The 23,804-nt window shown below is 57.3% G+C and overlaps 10 protein-coding genes across 10 annotated transcripts; 4 read left to right on the top strand and 6 right to left on the bottom strand.

Moving 5' to 3' along the window:
* Window positions 1-812: 812 nt before the first annotated feature.
* PG998_000032 (uncharacterized protein) lies at window positions 813-1,578 on the top strand (the record flags this gene model as incomplete). The annotated part of the gene is made up of 2 exons (XM_066866850.1): window positions 813-1,214; window positions 1,300-1,578. The coding sequence occupies 2 exons, from the start codon at window positions 813-815 to the stop codon at window positions 1,576-1,578; spliced, it is 681 nt and encodes a 226-aa protein (XP_066735265.1).
* A 65-nt stretch (window positions 1,579-1,643) lies between these two features.
* PG998_000031 (uncharacterized protein) lies at window positions 1,644-2,726 on the bottom strand (the record flags this gene model as incomplete). Its single annotated transcript, XM_066866849.1, has 1 exon — window positions 1,644-2,726. One exon carries the CDS (start codon window positions 2,724-2,726, stop codon window positions 1,644-1,646), a length of 1,083 nt encoding a protein of 360 aa, XP_066735264.1.
* A 691-nt stretch (window positions 2,727-3,417) lies between these two features.
* On the bottom strand, window positions 3,418-3,871 carry PG998_000030 (uncharacterized protein; the record flags this gene model as incomplete). Its single annotated transcript, XM_066866848.1, has 2 exons — window positions 3,418-3,751; window positions 3,807-3,871. 2 exons carry the CDS (start codon window positions 3,869-3,871, stop codon window positions 3,418-3,420), a joined length of 399 nt encoding a protein of 132 aa, XP_066735263.1.
* Window positions 3,872-4,699: 828 nt separating this feature from the next.
* PG998_000029 (uncharacterized protein) lies at window positions 4,700-5,924 on the top strand (the record flags this gene model as incomplete). The annotated part of the gene is made up of 4 exons (XM_066866847.1): window positions 4,700-4,905; window positions 4,958-5,053; window positions 5,121-5,764; window positions 5,818-5,924. 4 exons carry the CDS (start codon window positions 4,700-4,702, stop codon window positions 5,922-5,924), a joined length of 1,053 nt encoding a protein of 350 aa, XP_066735262.1.
* Window positions 5,925-6,381: 457 nt separating this feature from the next.
* On the bottom strand, window positions 6,382-9,059 carry PG998_000028 (uncharacterized protein; the record flags this gene model as incomplete). Its single annotated transcript, XM_066866846.1, has 3 exons — window positions 6,382-6,514; window positions 6,605-6,859; window positions 6,916-9,059. 3 exons carry the CDS (start codon window positions 9,057-9,059, stop codon window positions 6,382-6,384), a joined length of 2,532 nt encoding a protein of 843 aa, XP_066735261.1.
* Window positions 9,060-10,501: 1,442 nt separating this feature from the next.
* PG998_000027 (uncharacterized protein) lies at window positions 10,502-12,928 on the bottom strand (the record flags this gene model as incomplete). The annotated part of the gene is made up of 1 exon (XM_066866845.1): window positions 10,502-12,928. One exon carries the CDS (start codon window positions 12,926-12,928, stop codon window positions 10,502-10,504), a length of 2,427 nt encoding a protein of 808 aa, XP_066735260.1.
* A 610-nt stretch (window positions 12,929-13,538) lies between these two features.
* Window positions 13,539-15,014, bottom strand: PG998_000026 (MFS transporter; the record flags this gene model as incomplete). The annotated part of the gene is made up of 4 exons (XM_066866844.1): window positions 13,539-13,692; window positions 13,751-13,848; window positions 13,908-14,910; window positions 14,965-15,014. The coding sequence occupies 4 exons, from the start codon at window positions 15,012-15,014 to the stop codon at window positions 13,539-13,541; spliced, it is 1,305 nt and encodes a 434-aa protein (XP_066735259.1).
* A 350-nt stretch (window positions 15,015-15,364) lies between these two features.
* PG998_000025 (uncharacterized protein) lies at window positions 15,365-17,656 on the top strand (the record flags this gene model as incomplete). Its single annotated transcript, XM_066866843.1, is given in 4 exon segments — window positions 15,365-15,394; window positions 15,406-16,680; window positions 16,719-16,991; window positions 17,054-17,656. 4 exon segments carry the CDS (start codon window positions 15,365-15,367, stop codon window positions 17,654-17,656), a joined length of 2,181 nt encoding a protein of 726 aa, XP_066735258.1.
* A 1,540-nt stretch (window positions 17,657-19,196) lies between these two features.
* On the top strand, window positions 19,197-21,913 carry PG998_000024 (uncharacterized protein; the record flags this gene model as incomplete). Its single annotated transcript, XM_066866842.1, has 2 exons — window positions 19,197-19,275; window positions 19,356-21,913. The coding sequence occupies 2 exons, from the start codon at window positions 19,197-19,199 to the stop codon at window positions 21,911-21,913; spliced, it is 2,637 nt and encodes an 878-aa protein (XP_066735257.1).
* A 129-nt stretch (window positions 21,914-22,042) lies between these two features.
* Window positions 22,043-23,176, bottom strand: PG998_000023 (uncharacterized protein; the record flags this gene model as incomplete). The annotated part of the gene is made up of 1 exon (XM_066866841.1): window positions 22,043-23,176. The coding sequence occupies one exon, from the start codon at window positions 23,174-23,176 to the stop codon at window positions 22,043-22,045; it is 1,134 nt and encodes a 377-aa protein (XP_066735256.1).
* Window positions 23,177-23,804: the final 628 nt, after the last annotated feature.

Raw genomic sequence — 23,804 nt, 5'->3', positions numbered from 1 at the left:
ACAACTTGCTCATATCAACTCGACCAGTCGCGATTGGGGAAAGCAGCTACCCCTCGTCAAGCCCCTCGCTGCCCCTGGGCTTCCCCGCCAGTCACACTAGCCGGCAGGGTAACAGGGATGAAGGGGTCCCGTTGTGCGACTGTCTCCTGCAAGACTGGTTACGCAACTTCCGGTGTCTGTTCATTCAGACATTATTCTAATCAGAAACCCCGATGCCCTTTGGATGGAAAGACCCCTTCGAAGGTCGGCACAGGCTATTTCCAGTAGCGAACACGAAGAGATTGCGGACACAGAATACAGACGTTTCAATCAGCAGTGTTTCCCCGGGACAGTTCCCTGTAACATCTGCTTGGCGCAAAAGCTTGTCTAAGACCCCCGGGCCAATGGTTCCACCCGATCTCTCCTCGATCTGGCAGCCCCGGTCGCGTATCGCTGGTACCTCGAGATCGCCATCAACGCATTCGCTCTCACCGCTGTTGGGCTGGAGAAAAGTCTCTTAGCCTGCTAGCCTGCTCCCTCAAACGTTCGAAAGCCGGCCTAGCCAGGACCCCAGTCCCGACGCGCCGTCTTCTGGGTGGCTGCTAGTAACCGAGCTTTCGGCTCGACCTCCTCCTCTGCCCGATGTGCCAGTCGCATATAAAGAAGACGAATGCTGTCGGCGCTCAGTCATGTCTCACTTCTTCCCGTCCAAGCCCCAATTGACTGAAGATCACTGCTCTGCAACACATAACCCCGTCTCCAATCCTGACTTGAATTCCCAAACTCCTTCCCGTGCGACATCTTTCTCTTCCAGCTCCAGCCCAGCTTCTACCATGGCGCCTCTCCTGTCCATCGCGTCGGCGACGCTGCTGTTCCTGTCGGCCGCGCACGCCCACTTCCAGGTGCAGTACCCGCCGACCATCGGCCCCTTCAACGACGACAAGGAGGCCGACGCGCCGTGCGGCGGCTACACGCCCGACTTCGCCAAGGCCACCGACTTCCACGTCGGCGGCGACGCCATCGCCACCAAGTCGGGCCACCCCCAGACCCAGTGGCTCTACCGCATCACCACCGACGACAAGGCCGCCGGCAACTGGTCCCAGATCCACGCCCAGGTCTTGCAGAGCGGCGTCGGCACCTTCTGCCTGCCCAGGGTCGCCGTCCCCGAGAGCTACGTCGGCCAGAAGGCCGTGTTGAGCGTTGTGGCCAACGGCGACGATGGCTTGTTGTATCAGGTATGTTGTTGCCCACGACCCAGAGCTCTCCTGCGTGACGCCGCACATGTTTGGTGGAGTGCCAGACTGACAGGACGACCTCTAGTGCTCGGTCCTCAACTTCGTCGCGGGCGTCAACGACAAAACCCCCTCGGCCTGCACCAACTCGTCTTCTGTCACGGCCAGCTTGAACGAAGACCCCAAGCTGTCGGCCCTGGTCGGCTCCTCCACCAATACTACATCTGGCAGCGGCAGCTCCACGAGCAACACCCCGTCGTCTACCTCGCCAAAGAGCGCCGCCGCCGGAATGTACGGAGCTATGAGCGATGTCCGCAACCTTCTGGCCGTTGGACCCCTGGCAGCACTTGCGGTGTTGGTCTTGTAGACATTTCGAATGAAAGGAGTGTGCAATGCGGAGGTGGGACATTTGAGACTGTGTACATATCTAGCCTAGTCTTTATACAAGATACCCATGTGAATCACTGACACAAGCAAACAACATCCTACTACAACATGAGCCAGGCCAGTGTGGCAGCGCTCAGAACGAACAAAAGAAGCCTTGCCGGCAGCAGTGTGGATAGCAGCATTCTTATCGTCGTCTTTCCCCTCGTTGCCCCCTTCACCTTCACCTCCGTTCTTCTCCTCCTTGTCCTCCCAGACTGGCAACGTACTGCCGTTGACGGCTTTGGTGGGGCGTACACAGAACAGCCCGGACCAGCTTTGACCTCCTTTGCCGTCCCCGAGGGAGAGCAGTACCGGCCAGGCGACGGTGCCCATGTCATTGTACGACGTGAAGTTCTGGGCGCCGGGGGCGGTCTCGGTTGCGAAAGCCCACAGCTGCGCGTGGCCCTGGGGAAACCGACGTATTTTCGAGGCTGGCAAGTAGTAAGAATACGACGTGGACTGAAACGCCGTAGTATCGTCGTTGGCGCAGGCAGGGATGCTTTGGATCTGCGGGTCTTTGCAGTCGCGTCGGGCTGCGGCCTGAACTCCGCGGATGCATCCGGGGCTCAGGACGCTGGAGCAAGTGCCGTCGTCGCTGCGCATCTTGGACGGGTAAGGCCGACTGTCGAGGGCCCATTGCGTCACGCACACTTTCCAGGGCTCGATCGCCGAAACGTTCTTCTGGCTCTGCCCGTCCTCGGCGATGGTCATGTTGGTGAGCAAGGACTCAGGGGTGTTCAAGTGTACCGTGCCGGCGACATAGTACTCGCCATTGCGGGGATACTGGGCATTGGCTCGCACGGCGACGGAGAGGGACCAGCCTGGGAGCTGGGCGGTGACTGTGCCATTGGCAGGGGGTGCCGTGATGTTGGGCGTAGCGAACGAGCAGGACCCGGTCATGTTGGGTGTCTTCATGGCCTCCAAGAACTGGCGGTCTTCCTCATCACCGCGACGGCCTTGTATGCCTGGCCCTGAGGGTTCGATGGCCTGTACGTCTGACCCGAGATATTGGGGAGAGCCAGGGACGTTGTTGATAGCACCGACAATGGGTGCGAGCAAGCACGCTGCTAGGTATGGGGAGAGATGCATAATTTCTCGAATTGCTAGGCAATAATGGAAAGATACAGAGTGTTTGTTTGTGTGGTAGGGAAGAGAACAAGAACTGCGAGCTTCTTCCATTGAACAATGGGGGAAATCAACACCACGACATGCCAGCCTCGGAACGCGAGACTAACGTGTTGTTGGAGCCAAGACTGGCTATGACGCATGTATACATATGAAAGGGGCAGTTTGCATCGCGGCACAGCGCTTGATTCGCCGAACCACCCATCCGGAGCAACATCGCTTGACGTTTTGGGGCCGCAATGGCATGTCGAGGCCGTTTAACCGTTTTGGCCCCTTTTTAAACTGAACCAACAAAATGATCAGTCCATTGAAGTAGTCCGTTGGCGATGAAACTCGGTACCCAACGTATGTTTTTGGGAACTTATGTTGCGGCGCATGCGAACTTTGGCCTGTTTATCCCACGCCGTGTTAGGCATCTATTGGCAGGTGTAGTTAGTTAAGTATTAATTGCTGGTGAAGCTCTCATTGGCGCAACAAGCTGGGCTCGTAATGAAGCAATTATAAACATTAGGATACCCGTTAGACCAATAAAAAGACTATATTGTTCTCGTTATAGTACTATCTTGCAATAAGGCATCGGCAGTTTACGTCTCTCTCCTCCCCCAGTTTTCTGACAGTCCCATGCGGTAGACTCAAGAGTCGGATTCCCGGCCTTCTAATTCTTGGGAAGGATCCTTGCAGCCGCAATGACTTGCTGGAATCCTTCAGTCAGCCCGGTATCCATTAGTAAAATCGGGGAGGTACTTGCCTCCTGCCCAATGACTTTGCAGCCGTCCGTGGCAAAGGTGGTGATATCGGAGCCCTCTGCGCACAGTGGGTCGGAGAAGATAGTGACCTCCATGTTCTCCTGGGCGATGTTGGTGGCAACGACGTTGTGTGCAATGCTGACTGCGACGCACCAGAGCTCGTCGGTGTCGGAGCCGCCGATGTAGCCGTCGGCCCCTGACGAGTCTTTGCTGGAACAACCAGTCTCGTAGAACTCGAGGGACCTGTACAGATCACTCAGACTGTGTCATTCGGCCACGTACATAGAATCTCACTTACCAATTAGCAGCGGCAGAGCCAAGGAAGGCAGAAAAGGCTGCGAGGGACAAGGCTGTGATCTTCATGTTGGACAAGGGCGAGAAGATAGGGTGGGTTGGAAAGCAGCGACGGTGTTCGAGTAATGGCTTGGACGAGGACAAAGAGCTGTGTGCTATACGTGTAAGAACCCATAGATAAGGAGAATTCTTGCAGATATTTGTATTCCGTTTCACACAGTCGACCAGGTGAATAGATCTGTTCCCTCCGTACTGGATAACCGACCTACTCGAAGTCCCTACCACGTATACTGCTCTAAAATCGCCTAAGTTGCTCCGTCCGCTGGTTCAGTCGGAAGGATTCAAGACGGAACGAACGGCACTCCGGTATGGCATCACGAGAATGCCCCAAAATCGAGGCAAAGGGCCATGATCTATACACTGCGTTCTTCCGCGGACTATCTTGGACTCCAGTATCAAAGGGCTAGGCCTTGACCGTGCCGTATCAGCCATCGACCAACCTCCGAAGATCAGGAGACCAGCTTAACGTCAGTAGACCAACCGCATTGCCATAGTGAGGGGTAAGATGTACGAGACCTCGAAATCGTGGCTATGGTCGTATGAAGGAAGATCATGGGCTGTTTCTCAGGATTGTCACAGCGGTACGCCGGTAGGACTTTCTCTCGCAAGACTCAAGACTCAGCACGGCACGTCCAATTAGGCAACGATAGCAGTTTGCGACTCACATCTAGGCCGAGACGCAGGGGATAATTATCGGTTCTCCCCTTTTACCTAGTACGCAGCTTTCTATAAAAGACAGGTGCAATCCCAAGTATTTTCAAAAAGCAACGGAAATCAAAGATATCACACCACCTCACCATCTGATACCGAGCCCCTATCTGCCAGAAACTACCCATCATGTCTCTCCGTCCCCTCTTAGCCGCAGTCGTGGCATTCATGGTCGTGGAAAACGTCCTCGCCGAGGACTACAGCATGTGCCGCGACGAGGGATGCGGCGACTGCCCCGTCACTCTCGCCAGTCTTGGCACCGGATACCCAGAATGCATCATCTACAACACCGATGACGTCTTTGGGGGCCAAGACTTCCCACCCTCCGAGCTCGAGTAAATCGTGCCCCCAAAACTGCGTCCCTACCATTCGTGCTGACTATTCTAGGGACTTTCGGGCCTACTTTGATGTTCCGCAGCAGAACACGGACGAGAACTGCAATGTTATCATCAAGAGTCCCGCCGAACGAGGCCGCACGGCTTGGTATGTTTCGGCGAAATGAGCAGCCTTCTTTAGCATGGCATGGCTAACGATAGATGTCCAAAACAAGTGGCGTGGTCAAATACGCATTTCATCGGGAGTCATGCGGCAAGCTAGACCTTGCGAAAACCTTCATGGTTCAGTTCTGCTGCGGCTTCTGCGACTGTAGCGCCGCCGGCATTCCTAACATGCCTGGTTGTTCGGCCAAATTCGGCGCCCTTGGGGGAGGCGGAAGCTCCGGCCCGCTGCGCCTCAGCCGAAACGGCACCTTGATCACCCCGGCGTACGAAGGCCCTGCTGACTCCGTGGATGAGACTGCCGCCACTTCGAGCACAGACACGACCACCGGCCAGCCCGGTCCAGCCCGCTTGGCCGCCCGGGAAGATAAGAAGGGCGTCTGCGCCGGAGACTGGACGCCGGGCCCAGAGCCCCATGACGACTCGTATATCCGCCCTGCCGATGGGCCGACCATCGTGGCCAGCGAGGTCGATGGCGGACCGGAAGGATCGGAGATCCAGATCACGCGATCTAGAACGCAGTCCTGGAGCACGACAATGGAGATGTCGTTGGGGATTGCCGACGTTCTGTCTCTCGGCTTGAGCTTCTCCAGCACCTTCCAAGAATCCATCACCGATTCCACGGCCTATTCGTTCACCGTCCCGAAAGGCGAAAAGGGTTATGTCATCTTTACAGCCTACCTGCGCTGCTCTGTTGGTAAGCGTGCCCTGCCCATGCGACTAAATGATTCTTACCCTAACAATGCACAGGTTCTGGTACCTGCAATGGCGAAAAGGTTGAAGGCGAAGTCTGTACGCCGTACAGAGCAGCCAATGGTGAGCTGGCAGGGGAAACCTCTCTTGTTATCGAAGGCTAGGCATGTGTGCCGTTACATGGTGCTCGATAGCTGAGGCTTTCGAGCCACACAAGCTTTCACCCAGAACTCCTAGGAAGGGAATGGAGAGGCCCAGTATACTCAGACTCGAAGATGAAGTCGATATTCATTCCATGAGTAAGATGCAGACGTTGTTGCAACTTGGAGCCGGTTTGTATTTCACTTTTTTCATATTAATCGCTAGCTCTGCCTGTTTCGCTCGGTTACCACGGGCATACGTTCATTGAAACCGGCGAGAATAACATGTTACATTCTTCAAAGATCTGCTATCGAGGCCGCCCTTATCTAAAATTGAAAAAATGTATATTGAAGCGCACAGTATCTAGTTGATAGGGGATGCTATGTGTAGGTCATCTATGGTAAAGCTATTAAAGTGAAAATGCAGGAAAGAAAGCTCCAGCCATTGCGTGTACGAATGGCCTGGTCATTAGGAGTGACATTAAGTGAAGATCATAACAGCTACCACAGCTGGGAAGAACAGTGCAACTCTTGCGAGTGTCTGCTTGAACGCACCCGATGACTCGGATGACGAGAAGACATCACCGGACTGCGAGGACGTGGTAGAAGCTTGGCTATTGTAGCACGGGTGTGTCAGTTTCTCATCGATAATGCGGTTGATTCGCCCACGGAAAGGCAACAGAGGCCTAGGTGCTTGTACTTACGTTTTCTCGGACGCAGATTCGCCCGAACTCTCGCTGGTCGGAGAGCTTGCGGAGCTGCTGCTGTAAAGTCCGCCGCTGTAGGACGTGACCGATGCCGACCTAGATGCCGAGCCGGAGAGAACCGATGTCGGCGCGGTCACGTTCTTGCCGAACACGATGCCAGGCGTGCCGGCGGCCACGGGCACGACGGTTGTCCGCGCGCCGGTCATGGTCAGCAGTTTTCCGCCGTTGCTCTGCGAGAGGAGATAGGTTGTGCTGTGCGTTCATCAGTACGGTTACCCTGTCGTCATAAATTCAAAGCAAGTACTTACACGTAAGTCGATGTAGAAAAGCCCGCCGAGGCCGGGGTGTTGGGCAGGGCGGTGGTCAGAGCACTCGCAGTCCCGTTGGTGAGGACCTGCTTCACACTCATACCGTTTCGGATAACGCCAGCAGCCCCAAATCCGGAGCCACCGGCCCCCGAACCACCGATTCCTGAGCCACCAGTTCCCGAACCGCCGATTCCGGAGCCGCCAAGTCCACCAGTGGGAAGAGGCCCCGAAGAAAGTGTGATTCGGCTTCCACTCAGGACACCGTCCCCGTTAAAAGCAGAGGCTGCAGTGGGGAAGGCGCCCGAGTTGAAAGCGGTGGCGGTTCCCGTCCATCCCGACACGGTGAAGACGCCCGCCGAGTTGAACGACATGACGTCGCCCGAGGTGACGGTGAAAGTGTTGCCGCCGGGGAAGGTGTAAGCGCCTCCCGAGGTGGCCGTGACGGCTCCTGCGCCGTTGGAGTTGAAGAGCCCCCCGAAGCCTCCGTTGGGACCAATGGTGACAGCAGAATCGCCGGGGAAAGACGAGCCCCAGTTACTAACACCGGACGAGCCCCAAGTGGAAGTGCCCCAGTTTCCAGGGTTGGATGAACCCCAAGTGGAAGTACCCCAGTTTCCAGGGTTGGATGAACCCCAAGTGGAAGTACCCCAGCTACCAGGATTGGAAGAGCCCCAGGTGGAAGTACCCCAGCTACCTGGGTTGGAGGACCCCCAGTTACCAGGGTTCGAAGAGCCCCAGGCGGACGACCAGGTGGACGAATCCCAAGTGGATGAGCCCCAGTTGCCGGGACCGGAAGAGGCCCAGGCGCTTGATTGCCATGTAGTGGTTGGGGCGGCGGTGACGGTGCTGACTGCGGAGCTGTAGCCGGTGGTGTAGGCCGACTGGGCATTGGTAGAGGCCGTGCCGTAGACCGTGTTGGTGCTGTAGACACTGGAAGTCTGGGCCGTGGGGTACACCGAACCGGCACCCTTCACACTGGAGCCTGTCGCTGGGCTGACGGCCTGCGTCGTGGTTTGTGCTGTGGGGTACGTGGACTGCTTGGCCGTGGCCGGCGCCGCCGACGCAACGCTCGACGGGGCCTGGCCCGCCACCGAGTACGTGACCCTCTCCGTCGCCGTCTGGGTCTCGGTGGCCGTCACGAGGATGGTGTACGTGTACGTGTTCGTGTACGTGTTGGTGTCCGTCTCCGTGGTGGCGCTGTTCGCCACGGGGGCGGCAGCCGACACGACCGTCTCGTATTGGGTCACGGTGTTGGGGGCCGCCGGAGCCGCCGCCGAAACAACCGTCTCGTACTTGGTGACGGTTTGGGGCGCTGCGGGAGCCGCCGCCGCCGCCGCCGAGACGATCGTCTCGTACTTGGTCACGGTGTTGGGGGCGGCGGGAGCGGCGGCCGAAACGACGGTCTCGTATTTGGTGACGGTGTTCGGCGCGGCAGGGGCGGCGGCAGACACGACGGTCTGGTACTTGGTGACGGTGTTGGCGGCGGCAGGGGCGGCGGCGGAGACTACTGTCTGGTAGGCAGTGACGGTGTTGGTGGCACCTCCGACAGTGACGGTGCTGTAGTAGGAGGCAGTGACCGTGTCGGTGCTGTAATAGTTCCTGTTGTTGGTGTAGGTGGCAGTGACAGTGTCGGTGCTGTAGTAGTTGTTATTGTTGGTGTAAGTGGCCGTCACGGTGCTGTAGTAATTGTTGGTGTAGGTGGCCGTGACGGTGTCGGTGCTGTAATAGTTGTTGTTGTTGGTGTAGGTGGCCGTGACGGTATCCGTACTGTAGTAGTTGTTGGTGTAGGTGGCTGTGACGGTGGCAGTGTTTGTCACTGTGGTCTCCTCCTCGGACCAGGTCGGCGAGGTCCAGGTCTGCTTGGTCCAAGTCGTCCACTCCTTCCCACCACCCTTGCCACCACCCTTGTTGCCCCCACCCTGCTTTCCGCCGTGATCACCGCCGTGACCGCCATAGCCGCCATGGCCTCCGTATCCTCCCCAGCGAGCCTCGACAGGGTCGACAGCACCGTCCGCGTACGGGGCCCGAGGCAAGTTGGCCGCCGCGTCAAGGCCTTGGGCGTCACCGGACCGCCGTTCGGGACTCCATCGAGCTGCTTCCGCGCCAGCTACTGCGAGAAGCAGGTGGCTGATGTGGCCGTGCATGGTAATGTGTCGGTGGAAGAGGAATGGCGCTAACAGGCAAAGATCTGCCAGTGGCGGAAGGTCTGGGCTGAGATACTCTCAGACGTATCGGGAGACCGAGCTTTGATATGTCTGATTGAGCAGGTGGGTTGAACTGATCCAGAAGAATGGGTGCCTGAGTGAATTGGAAACCATTTGCTACGACTTCCATCGAACCTATTATCTACGAACGTCTGGGTGCTGGAAAATGCCATCATTCCACCCGAGTGGTGGTCGCAACGGGTCTACACGTAAGCCCTGTGCTATTTCTATAGACTCGATCCTCCCGGGTGCCAGCTACCTAAAATGGCCGTGGCACAGACGTTGTTGAGTGACGATCTAGCAGCGATGAGGTCCAGTGAACTGTCAGCTCTGTGGCCAGGGGTCCTTCCTGCACCTTAATGGGTCGGTATCTGGCTGCGAAGGATGCGCGAGTGGGTGGTCCCGTCGGTTGCCGCACGGGTGAAGTCTTGGAGCAAAGCGATCCTACGCGCACAGGCTGTGAAATCAGGGGCGACCCGTGGATTTTGTCGGCCCGCCAGCTTCTTGTATGTCTCAGAAGTGAAAGCGAAATAAGGTTTCTAGATGAGAAGAGTGAGGCTTGAAGAGATGCCCCTCCACGTATAACGTAGAGTTTGACACCAAGACAAGGGTGATGCCAGCGATTTCTGACACGAACCCAGGAAGACAGAGGCGAGCTCTGCATGTAGGCGCTTGATCGCGATGAAATACGCAGACATGTTGAATTGGCAGGCTGCCATTATGCGAATGTGCTGCTCAACAGACATCCCTGAAGATGGCAAAGCGTTCCGAAGACAACAGATTGAAGGCTAGCCAACATTTGGCTTTCGGTCTACCTGGACAAAAAAGCAGGGTTCTACAAGATATTGCTGCATCTGGCCTCCTTTGTTGGGCTGTCATCGTGGCATTGCTTGTACAACTCATGTTGTCGCCCCTGGCTGGCAACGAAGGCTTTCTACAGTGACCCAGGTCAAAAAGGGGCCATGCCACAGTAGACAGCGACTGCAATATTGTCAATATATCCTATCAGTAAAGCCGCGCCTAGCAGAACCTCCTCAGGAGCACAGTAACAGCTTTTTACAAGTCGAGATGCCAATCAATTCACATAACCCTGGAGGTGCATATTATCGTCAATATGGAATGGATCAAAATGAAACAGATGCAAAAAGCGAATGCCGTGATATTGCACTAGCCGCGAATCGAACGCGGGGCCCATCGATGGCAACGATGGATTTTACCACTAAACCACTAGTGCCTTCTGCTACCGGTATGTCGGATGTCGTTTTCAGTTTTATTAAAGTATATACCCTTCAAAGAAAACCACACTTAAACACGATATCGTCTAAAGACCATATAAGCGAAATGTAGGGGGGACGATCAGGGATATTAAAATTCATCGAAGACTATACTAGAATCCTGCGTTCCGTCTTCACTCTCCCTGTGCGTAATTCATCTGCCAGATCACCCTTGTACGCCATGAGATGCTCCACGTAAGCCTGACCTATGTAGGAGTAGTACTCCTTTGCATCCTCTGCATTGTTGTTACCGCCCTTCATGGATTCCTTTCGAAGAACGATCGGTGTCTGGCATCCCAGGGCGATGCAAACTTCATCCCCTTCCAGCAGGTCTTCGGGCCCCAGACCGGAATTCCCACACTGGGTCGTAAAGAATTTTCGCCTGGTGTAAACCCTCTTCCGCATGTTATCACGGAGCTGGCCTGGTGCCTCATCCGGCACAGAAGCAGATTCTCCTCCGGCCAGAATGCGGCCAAAGATGTCTGTTTTAGTCTCCCCACCATATGGGACGGGGCTCGAGTCTTTATTTGGGGTAGAGTCTGGAGATGATTCTTCAGCAAGTCTTGACCAAGTATCCAGAACACTTTCTTTGTCCAGGAAGCCCATGAGAGACGAGCGCATGCTACTAGGTCTTCCACGCATAACATCCATCAGCTCCCGCTTCAAGCTGTCAACCGTTGCATGGTACGCGGGACCGACAAGGGAGACGGTGAGACGGACATGGCGGAGAACGTGCACTGATAATTGGTCTTCGGCCTCTGGAACATCGAAAGTAAATCCCTCGGGAATCGCCAAATTGCCCGCTGCAGAGTGAAACCCATATTTGTCATCATCTGGAAGTCCGGTCCAAAGCGGTTTGAGCTGCAAACCCTTTTTCACCGCATCCCGGTCCGTCAACGCCGGGCACCAACTTGGGAATGAAGCGAGATTGTCTTGTTCTTCCTCGGGTGCCTTCTCCAAAGATCGATGCTGTCGGATACACTCGGCCAAAGCCAAGACGGAGAGTTTTCGGGAGTGGCGGATGTGTTCTTTGGCGAACTCGATCACAAGCTCCCGGGCTGGCCGAACGTAGCTGGGGACGCACATTTCCGGTTCATCGGAGAGGCCCTGCAGTGCGAAGATCTTATCCCGTGGGTCTGTGGCTTCTCTCGTGCGAAAGTCGAACACCAGCGCCAGGATGTTGACCCCGCGCGAGGCACTCGGCGCCGGCTTCGAAAGGGTCTGGCATGTGCCCTGCGCCTGATCCAAACCCACGCGTTTCCTTCGTCGGCGGTGGTGCATATCTATCGAGAGGAAGCCTCCAAGGTGGACACCACAAGTCTCTGCTCGAAAGCAGGCGTGAGATGAAGCCTGGTGAATAAGCCGAGAGAAATCATCCCAGTCAAGTTTGTATTCTCCGCAGTGGACGACCGCCCGGCGTGCGAGAACGACCTCCTGAACAACCCAAGTTCTTGTCCACCATGGATTGCTAAGCAAAGCCGTAGCTACGCAGATACTTCCATAATGAACGCCACCTACGCTCGGATTTTGCTTAGCATGTTGAAATGCTGGGCCTAGTCCCCATGGCGAGCGGCTCCCAAGCCACACGACAACCTGCTGGGCGGATGAATATATCTGTGCCATGCGGCGTACCTGGCTCGCACGCTCGTCCATGTTTCCTTGGTCGATACATATCGCGTCGATCCACACCACCCTGGGCTTCGCAGGGCTTCGCAAGCGAGCAATCATATGATGAAGACTGCGGGAAACAAGAAAGGGTTGTCCGTTGACGGTTATTTCCACGCTTGGAGGGTCGCTTTCCCAAACGTACGAAACAGCCTCGTAGACCTGGCCATGCTGCTCGTCGTTAGAGAGCTGAGCAACTTGGAGGAAACATGAGAGCGGTCCCCGGCGACTCCCAGGGCGTATGGTGAGAAGCCTGATGGATGTTTCCTTGGTGAGGCGCAGCCCTTGGTAGGTATGGAAATTGGCACTGTGCGCATCTTGCCATTCCTGTCCCACCGAGACTCCGTAACGGAAGACAGCAGTTGCATAGAACCCCATGAGCCGCTCGAATAAAACCTTTGTGGGCCGAAGAACCTCGATTATGAAACCGAAGAACATCTGCGCAGCAATGTCGGATGTGGCGTAATATAGTATGACGACTAGGGCGACTTCGACAAGGTTTCCCACGGGTGAACCTGGGCGAAGTCGTTTTTGTAACTGGCGGATGGTGAGGACAAAACGGTCCATGGTAGTGTGGTTGATCGCTGGCCATATCAAGCTTGGCGGCAGCGCTACACGGAGGATATCGCTCGCCCAGATCTCGTACCTTTCACGCATAGAGCTGATGTCCAGAAGTAGGGCACGGGCGATGCGTAAGACGCACTTCTCCCAACTGGGCGTCGCGGAGAGATAATAACCAAACCTTTCCATCAAATCAACGCAGCGACGCAAAGGAAGACATATGATATTGAAAAACATATAAAGAATGACAATTGGTGCCAAGGCCGGGAAACCAAACCCACTAATCCCCAGGCCAACTGTAATGACCATGACGACAAGGTGAACGTTTCGCACTATTGGTATGCAGGCCACGGCAGCGCGATGCGATATCGAAGACCTGTCGCTGCCTGCGATTACCAGACACAAGACGATATGGACCAATAGAAGGCCGATCAGGCATAGTAGTACGAGTACCATGAACCCAATCCACAAGGGAGAGACAAGCGTAACAAGTAAGAGAATAAGCACCACTCCGACCTGTGGGAGTTGCTCCCGGATCCAGGTAAATAAAGACATAGCGAGCGCTCTTCGACTTCCGCCGAATAAGAGACGAGATCCGGCGGCTTCAGAAAGGAAATGAAGCTGAAGATGACCAGAAATTTACCTGACGGACGGAGTAATAATCTCACGTAAGCGTAATGCTTAGCGCTGCCCTGCAGTAATGACAGGGGTTATCACCCTAGCAGGGGATCCCTAATTGGGTATTAAATGCCGGGTAACAGTAGTGTGTATATCTAGAGGAAACGATATATAGTCTATTGTAGATGTGATTAATGTGAGGGACGTCTTCGTCTTGTCGTTCAGTAGACACGCAAAATCAGAAACCCATTGGACGTGCTATTGCCAACGTCTATTCATGCGTCTCTAGGATCTCGGACGTCTAGAAGACAGCCACCAACTTTGGAACAGTCATGAACCGAGCCAAACCGATCACCACACCCCCTGCAACCAAGGTAGCGCCCGTCCACATAGACAAGGCAAGATATCCGGAATGATCCAGGATTTGTCCGCTAATTGGTGTACCAATAAGGGCACTTTATCATATTGCTGTTAGTGTCTATCTCCCAGCGGGCATGAGGAACTGTGACTTACGCAATGGAGAGACACCCCAAGAGGCAGCCGACGGCAAGACCCTGAAACTGCGGAGGAGCCAGCTTACCCGCGCATGCGCTCTGGAGACTCATGACGGCCTAGATGGGGCAGTCAGCAGATGTTATTTGGATAGGGATGTATGGTCTCGAAAACCTACACCAGAAGTGAACCCATATGCCAAACTCCAGACTATCAACCCGGCCAGACTTGCAGCCTTGGTCCACGTGAAACCAATAAGGCCGGAAAGCAGAGTGAACAAGATGAGGAGGTTGTAGTGTCCGGAGCTGTCCGCGATGTGACCCGGGGCTACCCTGCCGAAGAAAGAGGCAGCATTGACGGCCGACAAAAGGTAGAAGGCGGTCGAGGTGTCCTGGCCTTGGTCGATGGCATAGGCGGATACATAGAAGAGGGGCGTGAACAAGCCTAGATACGCCAGAGCCAAGCCAAGACAGAGAAGCACGTACGTTGGCCGTTTGAGAAAGTCCCGGGTGCCCGATTTCCTTCTCTCGGCCGCTCTGTCGGTTGCGTTTTCGTCTATAGATCTTGGAGCTTCGCTGTCGCTCTGCACGGAGGGCTTAGCTTCAGACTTTGAGTATTGGACAGGTTCGACAACGGTGAAGCAGGCGATGGCCAGCAGCGGAATCATGATGAAGGCCACTGCGCGAATCGCCCACCCGAAGCTGACGTGGTGGTGGTTGAGCAGCCGCTGCAGCATGATGGGCCACACGATGCCGCCGATGGAGGAACCGCCGATGGTCAAGCCCATGGCCAGACCGCGTCGGTGGGGCATATGCCGAAGGACGACGCCGAGCGGCGGGCAAAAGACCAGCGAGGCGCCGACGCCGAACAGGAGAGCCTGGGCCAGCATGAGCTGCCAGTACTGGGAGCACAGCGACGTCATGAACAAGGAGAGCAGCAGGCCCACGCTGCCAATGCACAGCGGAATGGTGGGCCCGATCCGGTCGACCAGGATGCCACCAAAAGGCGAGCCCGCGTACAGCAGGAAGATGGAGAGCGACCCGATCCAGGAGATGTCCGAGGCGGGCCGGCCTGGGAGGTATGTCGTGTAGTACTCTTGGAAGACGCCGAAAGCGTTGACGAAGCCAACGGTGCAGAAGAGGGCGAGCGATGCGCCCAGCAGAGCCAGCCAAGACCGGGCACTAATTGCAGTGCGTCAGTAGGAAGTAGTATAGGCTTGGCTGCGTCTTTCTTACCTAGTTTTGGGGTGAGATGCCATCGCAGCGTTGGGATCAGGGGTAGCCATGGCAATCGGTGTAGTGTGTGTAGCAGTGAATTATTATCGACAAGTCAAGCAACACAGCGATCACGAATTCAATGCACATGTCGGGCGAATGGAAATCTCGGCGCAGAAGAGAAATACACTTTCTTATCAACTGCGACCCTACATTCGCAAGCACGTGTCAGGGGGTCACTTTTCCATCGACAGTCATGGGGGCTGCCGGAGGATCCGCGGATTATCCACCAGCAGAGCCCAACGGATTATCCGTCGTCATCCCGCTCTAATTCGACCTCACAACCACCCACGTTCACCCATCGTTCCGTCTCAGGGTCACCAACTCGAGCGGATTATCCGTTTCTCATCGACACGACACTATGAAGCGCAAGGCCGCAAGCCCCCGGCCGGTGCCACACAGCCCTCGCGCAGGCAGCCGCAGGTCTCGTGCGACTCGTGCCGGCGAAAGAAGCTCAAGTGCGACCGCGGGCAGCCATGTGGCAGCTGTCGCAGCCGCGACATCGCCTGCACCACCCCAAACACGCCAGGCATCCGGCACGACGTCAATGGCCATGCGGCCGCCCATCCTCTCGGCGTTGGTGCTGCCGAGTCGGGCGGCGTCTCAATCCACTCCATCCTGACCAGAGTGGCCGCCCTCGAGCAAACCGTGTACCGAAGCACCGGCGCACCTACCGTCTACGCCTCTTCACAGCCTACCCCGGTGGCCTCGAATGAGTTGTCGTACAACAGCTCCTCGCCGCACTCCATTCTGGATAGCGAGCGCCGCCAGGAAGCCAAGTTTCTAGACTCGGCCATTGACCGAAGTAACAGGGTTGACCAAGAAGGGGCCCTGACTGGGACGGATTTGGGCATCACAGCTAATCAGCATCAAACCGTGACCACTAGCTCTCCCAAGTACCAGGTCTCCGGTAGTGATTGGAGTCGGTGCAGCCAGCCGGGCACCACCTGGCTCATGCCACGAAAGGAGGCCCTTTCTTTATTGCAAGACTTTGTCGACAACGCCTATCACCTACTGCACGTCGTTCACCTGGATACGCTGCGCTTGCTCATCAATCAATTCTACACGCAGATCGAGAGGGACCGCGGCGCGAGTGCCGATCCGGCGCATGCGGCCCTCATTCTTGGCATTGCTGCCACCACGGCCTTCTTCTGGGATGAACGAGTGACGTGTCAACACGGCTTCGAGTCCGATAGAGCAGCCCAACACGCGTCTCATGCCTGGCGCTGCTCGGCAGTCGACTTGCTGGCCACCGTCCAGCAGTCCGTCATCATGTCGCTCGAGGCGGCCCAAGCATACACCATCATTGCCTATCTGCACTACAATGTGGATGGCCACTCGGCGCAGTTCCGGCTTCTGCACGCCAGCTCGGTTGCTGCCTGCCGCGAGATCTCCATCCATCTGGTCGACATGCCGGGCAGCGACTCGGCCGACGATGCTGCCACCAAAGAAACCAAGCGGCGGCTATGGTGGCACGTCGCCGCGACGGACTGGATGCTGGGCCAACACGGCGGGCCGCTCGACGGCACGTACGGCATCCATCCGCGCCACATGAGCGTCGCCAAGCCGCGCAATCTGAACGACAGCGACCTGGCCGTGGCCGTCGACGGGCTGGCCCACCCGCCCGAGGTGCCGACACAGATGAGCCCCTTCCTGCAGAGGATCCAGCTGAGCGAGGTCTGCCGCGCCGTCGTCGACGGGTACCCCCCGGACAGGCGGAAATCAGCGACTACGAGCAGGTTCTGGCCCTGGACCAGCTGTTCGAGCAGATGCTTGTCTCGTCGCCGCCCGCCATGGCCTTGCACGCCCCCGTACCCTCCGGCGCCCCGCGGCTGTTTTGTCTCCAGCGGGCGACGATCTACCTGGGATTCCACTCGCGACGCGCGCGACTACACCGGCCGTTCCTCATGAGGAAGGATACAGACGGGCGGCCTGGCGACCTCCGATACCATAGATCACGGGAAATATGCGTGCAATCGGCGCGGACGGTGCTTTCCATCTCCATGGCGCTGCTCGAGAAGTCTCTCAAAGAACCCCCAATCCCCAGCAGCCCATCCCCCATATCCTGGACCACGAGGGCCACGAGAACTGCCCCGGCTCGCCCGTCCACCGCATGGGCGTCGTGATCAATCACCTGTTCACAGCGTGCGCCGTGCTCGCCTTGGACTCGAGTCTACGCATGAACCGCAACGAGGAGCAGCCTAGACAGGCTGCCGACGGCGATGTCCAGGACGCGTTGGCATGTGCCTGCCATCTACTCGCGGCCATTGGCAAGGAGTCGGCGGTGGCTGCGGGCTTGGTACGGGGTTTGACGGGAGTACTCCGACGGTATCGGATCAAGATTAAGGGGGCCGACAGGTGGCCAGAGGTTCATGCCCCGGAGCCTCAACATGACGCAACAAGTGTCGATTGTGGGAAACCACCCATTGGCACTGCGGGACAGCCAGCAGAGGATGATGCGCACTTGTCAAATAGCAACAAAACCGCGGCGGCGGGAGTCTATCAGCAGCCAGTAGATGCCGAGGACGCAGTAGCCAGCTTTGGCCTGGATCATCTATGGGACGACTTCCTAGGGTCCGAGCTGCTGAGTGAGGATTGGGATCAGATTGTCACGGGGCTGGATTCCTACTACAATACGACTTCATTCAAATAGAAGAATTTCCCTGGTGTGTATTCGGGCGAACTGCAAGGCAGTGATGCTCTGGAGTCACTCGACACCACGATGAAGATTGATGTACATGACCGCATTGGCTCTTCTGCATGTTATCGAGGCTTCCAGGACTCCCCTAGCCACGCAGAGCTTCCAGACCTCTGACTAGGTACTTAACTTACCGTCAACCAACTAGCGGTCACCAACAGAAGCCCTCGGGACACAGATGTCATCCGTCCACGTCTCGGATAGCGACTGTCGAGGGTCACACAGTATCACGGGCCGGTCGCACGACGCGAGTTCGGTCCCATTAAGTAGAAGATGCTACACAGTCACCAGGAGTGGGCATTTGAGTGGGTGATTCCCGTGCCCGCCTCCCGGCTGCCTCTCGGGGACCCCATCAAGCAAACCAAGGCCATGTTAGAGGGACGCAAGGGGCGTTCGGCGTCCAGTACGGTATTCAAGTAGAGCCAATGGATGTCGCTCAATTACCCCGCGATTTGGGGCATGCACGACCACGGGTGGCGTCAGCGTGGCTTTACGCTAGAGCGTGTAACACCAAATGCGGGAGGTGGCCACATCCAGTACTATAATGGATGAGAATCTTCTGTCATGGGCTTGATAGAGCATGGACTCTAGATCAGTGGTTCCAGGAGCACCATGACCGCTGTGCTTGATGTCTTGATGCCATTGAAGAGACCGAATGAAGCACAAGGGAGGAGCGCCAAGTCATCGTTCAGGATTGTTGGAGAAATATTCCGCAATTGGGGTTGCTCGCAGGAACCAACGTTACATCCAGCCCATCCCTGATCACATTGAAGCTAGAGCAAGCGGCCAGGAAGTTACACATGTTGGCCGGCCTCTACTCTCAGCTCCTGTCTATTGCTGTACAACTATTTGCCAGCCACACAAACATCCATCATGGGCAGTGCGACCAGTCAATGCCTGCCGCATAGATAAGAACGTGCATGGCCGCTCCAAGGATTGGCGAAGAAGTGAAGAAGAAACTGGAACGCCGCCAATTGACCTGCCCGCCTACGACTGCTACCCCAGTCCCGGTAAGTTGGCACGTTGGCACGAAGGACTGCATCGGAGACCAACTTCCGAGCCCAGAGCTGGCTGGACTTCACCAACGATCTATGTGGCCAGCAGACCGCCCCCGATAAGACATAGCAGAGACATGCTACGGGCTGGGATCATGGCCGTTACGCGGGCCAGCGTCACAAATACACTTCTACCCCGCATCGCATCCCCAGACCTCCAGACCTCCAGACTTCCCGACTCGGAAGGTGATACGAGGGGCAAATGCTACGAGGTTATGCCACCCAACATCTCATTCGGCTACCCGTCGGCTCTGTCACCGGAAGACCCCCAGATCATGGGCCATTCTAGGTCAGCATGATTGGTCTGGATGCCAAGTCTCGCGCCCCTGCATTGAAAGCAAAGTGAAAGCTGAAATAGTCTGGCCATTCCTCCAATCTTCTTACTTTTGATTCCTGCTTCCGGTGGCTCAGCGGATTGTGTTTCTCAGTAATCTCCCAACATGGGCACCAACGTGGACTATGTTGGCGAGAAGCCCGATGACAAGATCGACAATGTCGTCGAGCAAGACGAGAAAGTAAGTCAACCGGACTACGAAAAGAAAGGCCGCTTTGACTCGCCAACCCTCTTCCCCCCGCCGAATGGCTCGACCGTCTCAAAGCCGAATACACCGGCGAGCATGGCGGCGAGGCTTTGCCGGCCGGTGCCGATCCCGACCGCATGGTCGAGTGTGTCCTCACCCTCAACGAGGACGAATCCCTCCAGGTCCTCAAGGAACTGCTCGAGACCCAGAAGGAGGACTACAGCATCGACCGCCGGATGATGGCCCGCCTCGCCGAGCTCGTCGAGGGCCACGGGGCATGCGGCATGGAGCAGGGCGAGTGGGCGTACGAGGTGTGCAAGCGCGCCGGCCTGTACCACAACTGGTCGCCCTACACCGAGGTGCGCGCCGTGACGCTGCCCTACGACGACCCGGGCGAGGCCTGCGAGAGCCTGCGCGCCTACTTCCTCGGCTTCTTCTGGGTCTGCGTCTGCACCGCGCTCAACACCTTCTTCGCGCCCCGCCAACCGGGCATCTCCATCCCCAACTCGGTCGTCCAGCTGCTGCTCGTGCCCATGGGCCGCGGCCTCGCCCACGTCCTGCCCGACTGGGGCTTCACGGCCCGCGGCGCGCGCTACACGCTGAACCCGGGCCCCTGGACCAGCAAGGAGCAGCTGTTCGCCACCATCATCTTCTCGGGCGCCTCGACCATCGGCAACTTCACCGGCCTGCTGGTCATGCGCCTGCCCGTCTTCTTCGGCCAGCGCTGGGCCTCGTTCGGCTTCAACATCATGCTGGCCCTGGCCAACCAGGTCTACGGCCTCGGCATGGCCGGCATCCTGCGGCGCCTGACCGTCTACCCCATCGAGGCCGTCTGGCCCAACGTGCTGCCGACGCTGGCCCTGAACCGCACCCTGATCAACAGCGACAGCAAGCGCGAGAAGATCAACGGGTGGCACATGACGCGCTACACCATGTTCGTCTGGGCGAGCCTCGTGTTTCTGGTCTACTACTGGATCCCCAACCAGTTTTTCGTCTCTCTCCGCCTCTTCAACTGGATGACCTGGATCTCGCCCACCAACTTCAACCTCGCCACCGTCACGGGCGCCTACGGCGGCATGGGCTTCAACCCCTTCTCGAGCTGGGACCCCAACGTGTCGGGCAAGGACGCCATGAACTCGCCCTTCTTCGCGCAGCTGCAGCAGTACGTGATGCGCGCCCTCTCGGGCCTGATCATTCTCGTCATGTACTACAAGAACGCCTTCTGGGCCGCCTACATGCCCATCAACTCCAACGGCGCCTTCGACAACCAGAGGGGGCAGTACAACGTCTCCAAGGTGCTCGACGCCACCAACGGCGTCGACGTGGCCAAGTACAAGGAGTACGGTCCGCCCTACTACGCCGTCGCGAACCTGTTCGTCACGGGCGCCAACTTCGTCTACTACACCTTCTCCATCGTCTACGTCTTCACCAAGTTCTGGAAGCCCTGCAAGAAGGCCTTTGTGGGCATCGTCGTCAACACGGTCAAGCGCCGCAGCGTCTACACGGGCTTCGCCGACGGCCACACGCGCATGATGCGCACCTACAAGGAGGTGCCCGAGTGGTGGTACGGCCTCGTCTTCGCCTTCGGGTTCGCCGTGTCCGTCGCGAGCGTCACGGCCTGGCCGACGCAGACGCCCTGGTGGTCCATCCTCGGCGTCACGGGCGTCGGCGCCCTGCTCACCATCCCCTGGGTCGTCATCGAGTCCATCGCCAACACGGGCATCCAGCTCAACGTCATCTGGCAGGTGCTGCCGGGCCTCTGGTTCCCCGGCCGCCCGCTGCCGCAGCTCATCATCCTCATGCTCGGCGGCGCCTTCGAGCAGATGGCCGGCGGCTTCAGCGCCGACCTCAAGTACGCCCACTACGCCAAGATCCCGCCGCGCGCCGTCTTCCGCGGCCACGTCGCCGCCTGCGTCGTCAACTGTTTTGTTTACTGCGCCATCCTCGAGGTCATGATGGTCTACGCCAACCAGGACGACACGCTGTGCCAGTGGGACAACAAGCAGTACATGGTGTGCCAGTACGCGCACTCGGTGTGGTCGTCCGTCATCTTCTACGGCGCCTTCGGCACCAACAACATGTTCCGCCTCTACCCCGTCCTGCCGTGGTGCTTCCTGCTCGGCGCCGTGCTCGGCGTGCTGTGGATGGCGGGCGAGAGGCTGCTGCCGCGCCTGCGGGCCGTCCTCGCGTCGCGCATGGAGGCCGCGCGCTTCGCCTCGTTCGACCGGCTCGTCTGGACGCCGGCGGCGGCGACCCTGGCGTGCCTCAACCCGGCCATCGCGCTGTCGGGGGCCCTGTCCTGGGCCGGCAACAACAACCTGAGCTACGCGACGCTGGGCATCTACGTGGCCTGGTTCTTCCAGTACTACCTCAAGCGCCGGTACACGGCGTGGTGGGGCAAGTACTCGTACCTGGTGTTTGCCGGCCTGAACGTGGGCGTGGCCATCTCGGGGCTCATCGTCACGCTGGCCTTTTCCTTCGGCGCCGGCAAGGACGCCTCGTTCGCCTTGTGGGGGAACACGGTCGCGCAGAAGGGCGTCGACTACCAGCTCTACAACAACAACGCCTCCATGTACCCCTTGCCCGCGTCCGGGTACTTTGGGCTCAGCCCGGAGGAGTATCCGAACAATTGGTAGGTCAGGACGGGTTGCTTTACATTACGGGCAACTTAGTAACTCCATAGATGAATGAACTCTTTCGCCATAGCTCTGCAAGGGTATATTCAAATGTGATCTTATGATAGACTTCGTTTGCCCTCTTACTTCTCACGCACCATCACCAATCGGCTGTATCAATGTGTAGCTTGCCGAACTGTTGAACTCCTGCACGCCATTGACCAGAAACATTGGGGTCAAGAGGCCATCGTCACTAAAGAACAGCTTCGGTCTCTCGCGCCGGTAATAGTCGGTACGCCCGCCGTCCGTAAAGTGGACAGTCGTGTTGTAGACCTCTTGCAGCTTGAAAGTCCAGTCCCCCGTCAGGTCCCGCGAGAACAGATGCCCGCCGACCCGCGGGTACTTGACACCGTGCACCGCGATGTCGATCATCCAGTGGCAGAGGATGTGCCAGTTGCCGCGCTTGTCGCGCCACAGGAACGGGTCTTCGGTCCAGTGGTCGCTGTAGTCGGACGTGTTCCAGGGCATCGTCTGGGCCAGCTGATACATGCCGTCATCCCACCGATTCGCCGTGAAGATCTTGTTGTCCTCGACCGCAAGCACGATCTGCGACGTTGGCGCCTCCTCGCTCCAGGCCGGCCAGGGAGCCGGGTTGGTGCCGTTCGTGACGAGCTGGGGCGACGTCCAGGGTCCTCGCACATCGGACGCGCTGGAGACGGAGATGTTGTTGCTCCACTTGTACGATGCGCAATGCGTGGGCGTCTCTGCGTCGATGCCGATGCTGTATAGCAAGTAGCGCTCATCCGCGGGGCTCCAAACAACGGTCGGGTTGTGATGGAAGGTCCCGAACAGCTCCTGGGCGTAGTGGTAGGGCCCCGCCGGCCCCGTCCGCGATTCGGCGCGGATGACGGTGCTGAAGGGTCGCCAGCCGGAGAGGCCGCAGCCGCGGGCAAACTGCGACGTGATGAGGTGGAAGAGCGACTTGTCTTGCTGGTCCCGCACGATCTGGCCGCCCCAGGAGGAGTTGCCGCCCTTTGCGCTGTAGTAGTCCGGGCGCGTCACGTTGGTGTGGTTATAGCCCGTCCATCGCGTGGCGGGTTGGAGATCCAGCTTGCCGCAGTCGTCGGACGTCCAGCCCGGATCGCACTGACACCTCCCGCAGGCTGTGCATATCCCGTTCAGGCTGCAGTCGTCTTCGCTGGCGCATCTATACGCCGTGGAAGCTAGAGCTAGAGATATGATGACTAGAGTTCTTTTGAAAGCGATGATTGAATATTTGTGCATTATTAAGATGGTGAGCTTGAATTGAATACCTAGCACAGTCTTGTGGTAGAGACCCGAACACAATTCAGACAGAAGACATTTTGGGGCTGCTGAGCTGATAACTCCTGTTCGCTGGGCATCTCGGGGTAATGATACCGGCAATGAGACTTTCTCCAATCATTCTTCCCCGAATGAGGAAGCACTGTCTGTTGTCCCCGCCACTCGCGATTCGGCGTTTTCCATCGCAGAGTGTGCAAGCCGGTACGGGCATTGAGATTATAGCTGCCATAAACTGATCTGGCTGTTATGAGAGAGCATTGCGTGTTTGTGCAATATTGCTGCTACTAGAAAGTGAGTCGTGTTACTGGCAAGAGATTAAAGTAAAGTTCAGGTACCATGTCCCCTAAAGTTAGCGAGGGGTCTTGGGTTTTCCGATGAGTCGAGATCGGCGCACCAATGTTTGGCCCGTCAACTTCCCGTTTACTCCCAGCATCACCACTGTCTACCACTGAAATTCTAGTAGTGCAGACGGTAGTATCTGCCTTGGTCCTTCAGTACTTGGCCACTGAGCCATTTTACATGTGCCCAATCGCGATGCGTTATACGTCGACGGCCTCATTGCGGCATTGTTCGAAGTCGGTTGCATCAT

The sequence above is a fragment of the Apiospora kogelbergensis genome (assembly GCF_038363985.1).
Source record: "Apiospora kogelbergensis strain CBS 113332 chromosome Unknown utg000001l_segment0_segment0, whole genome shotgun sequence".
In the NCBI taxonomy this organism is placed as follows: Eukaryota; Fungi; Ascomycota; class Sordariomycetes; order Amphisphaeriales; family Apiosporaceae; genus Apiospora; species Apiospora kogelbergensis.
This window is presented reverse-complemented; position numbering and strand designations above follow the sequence as displayed.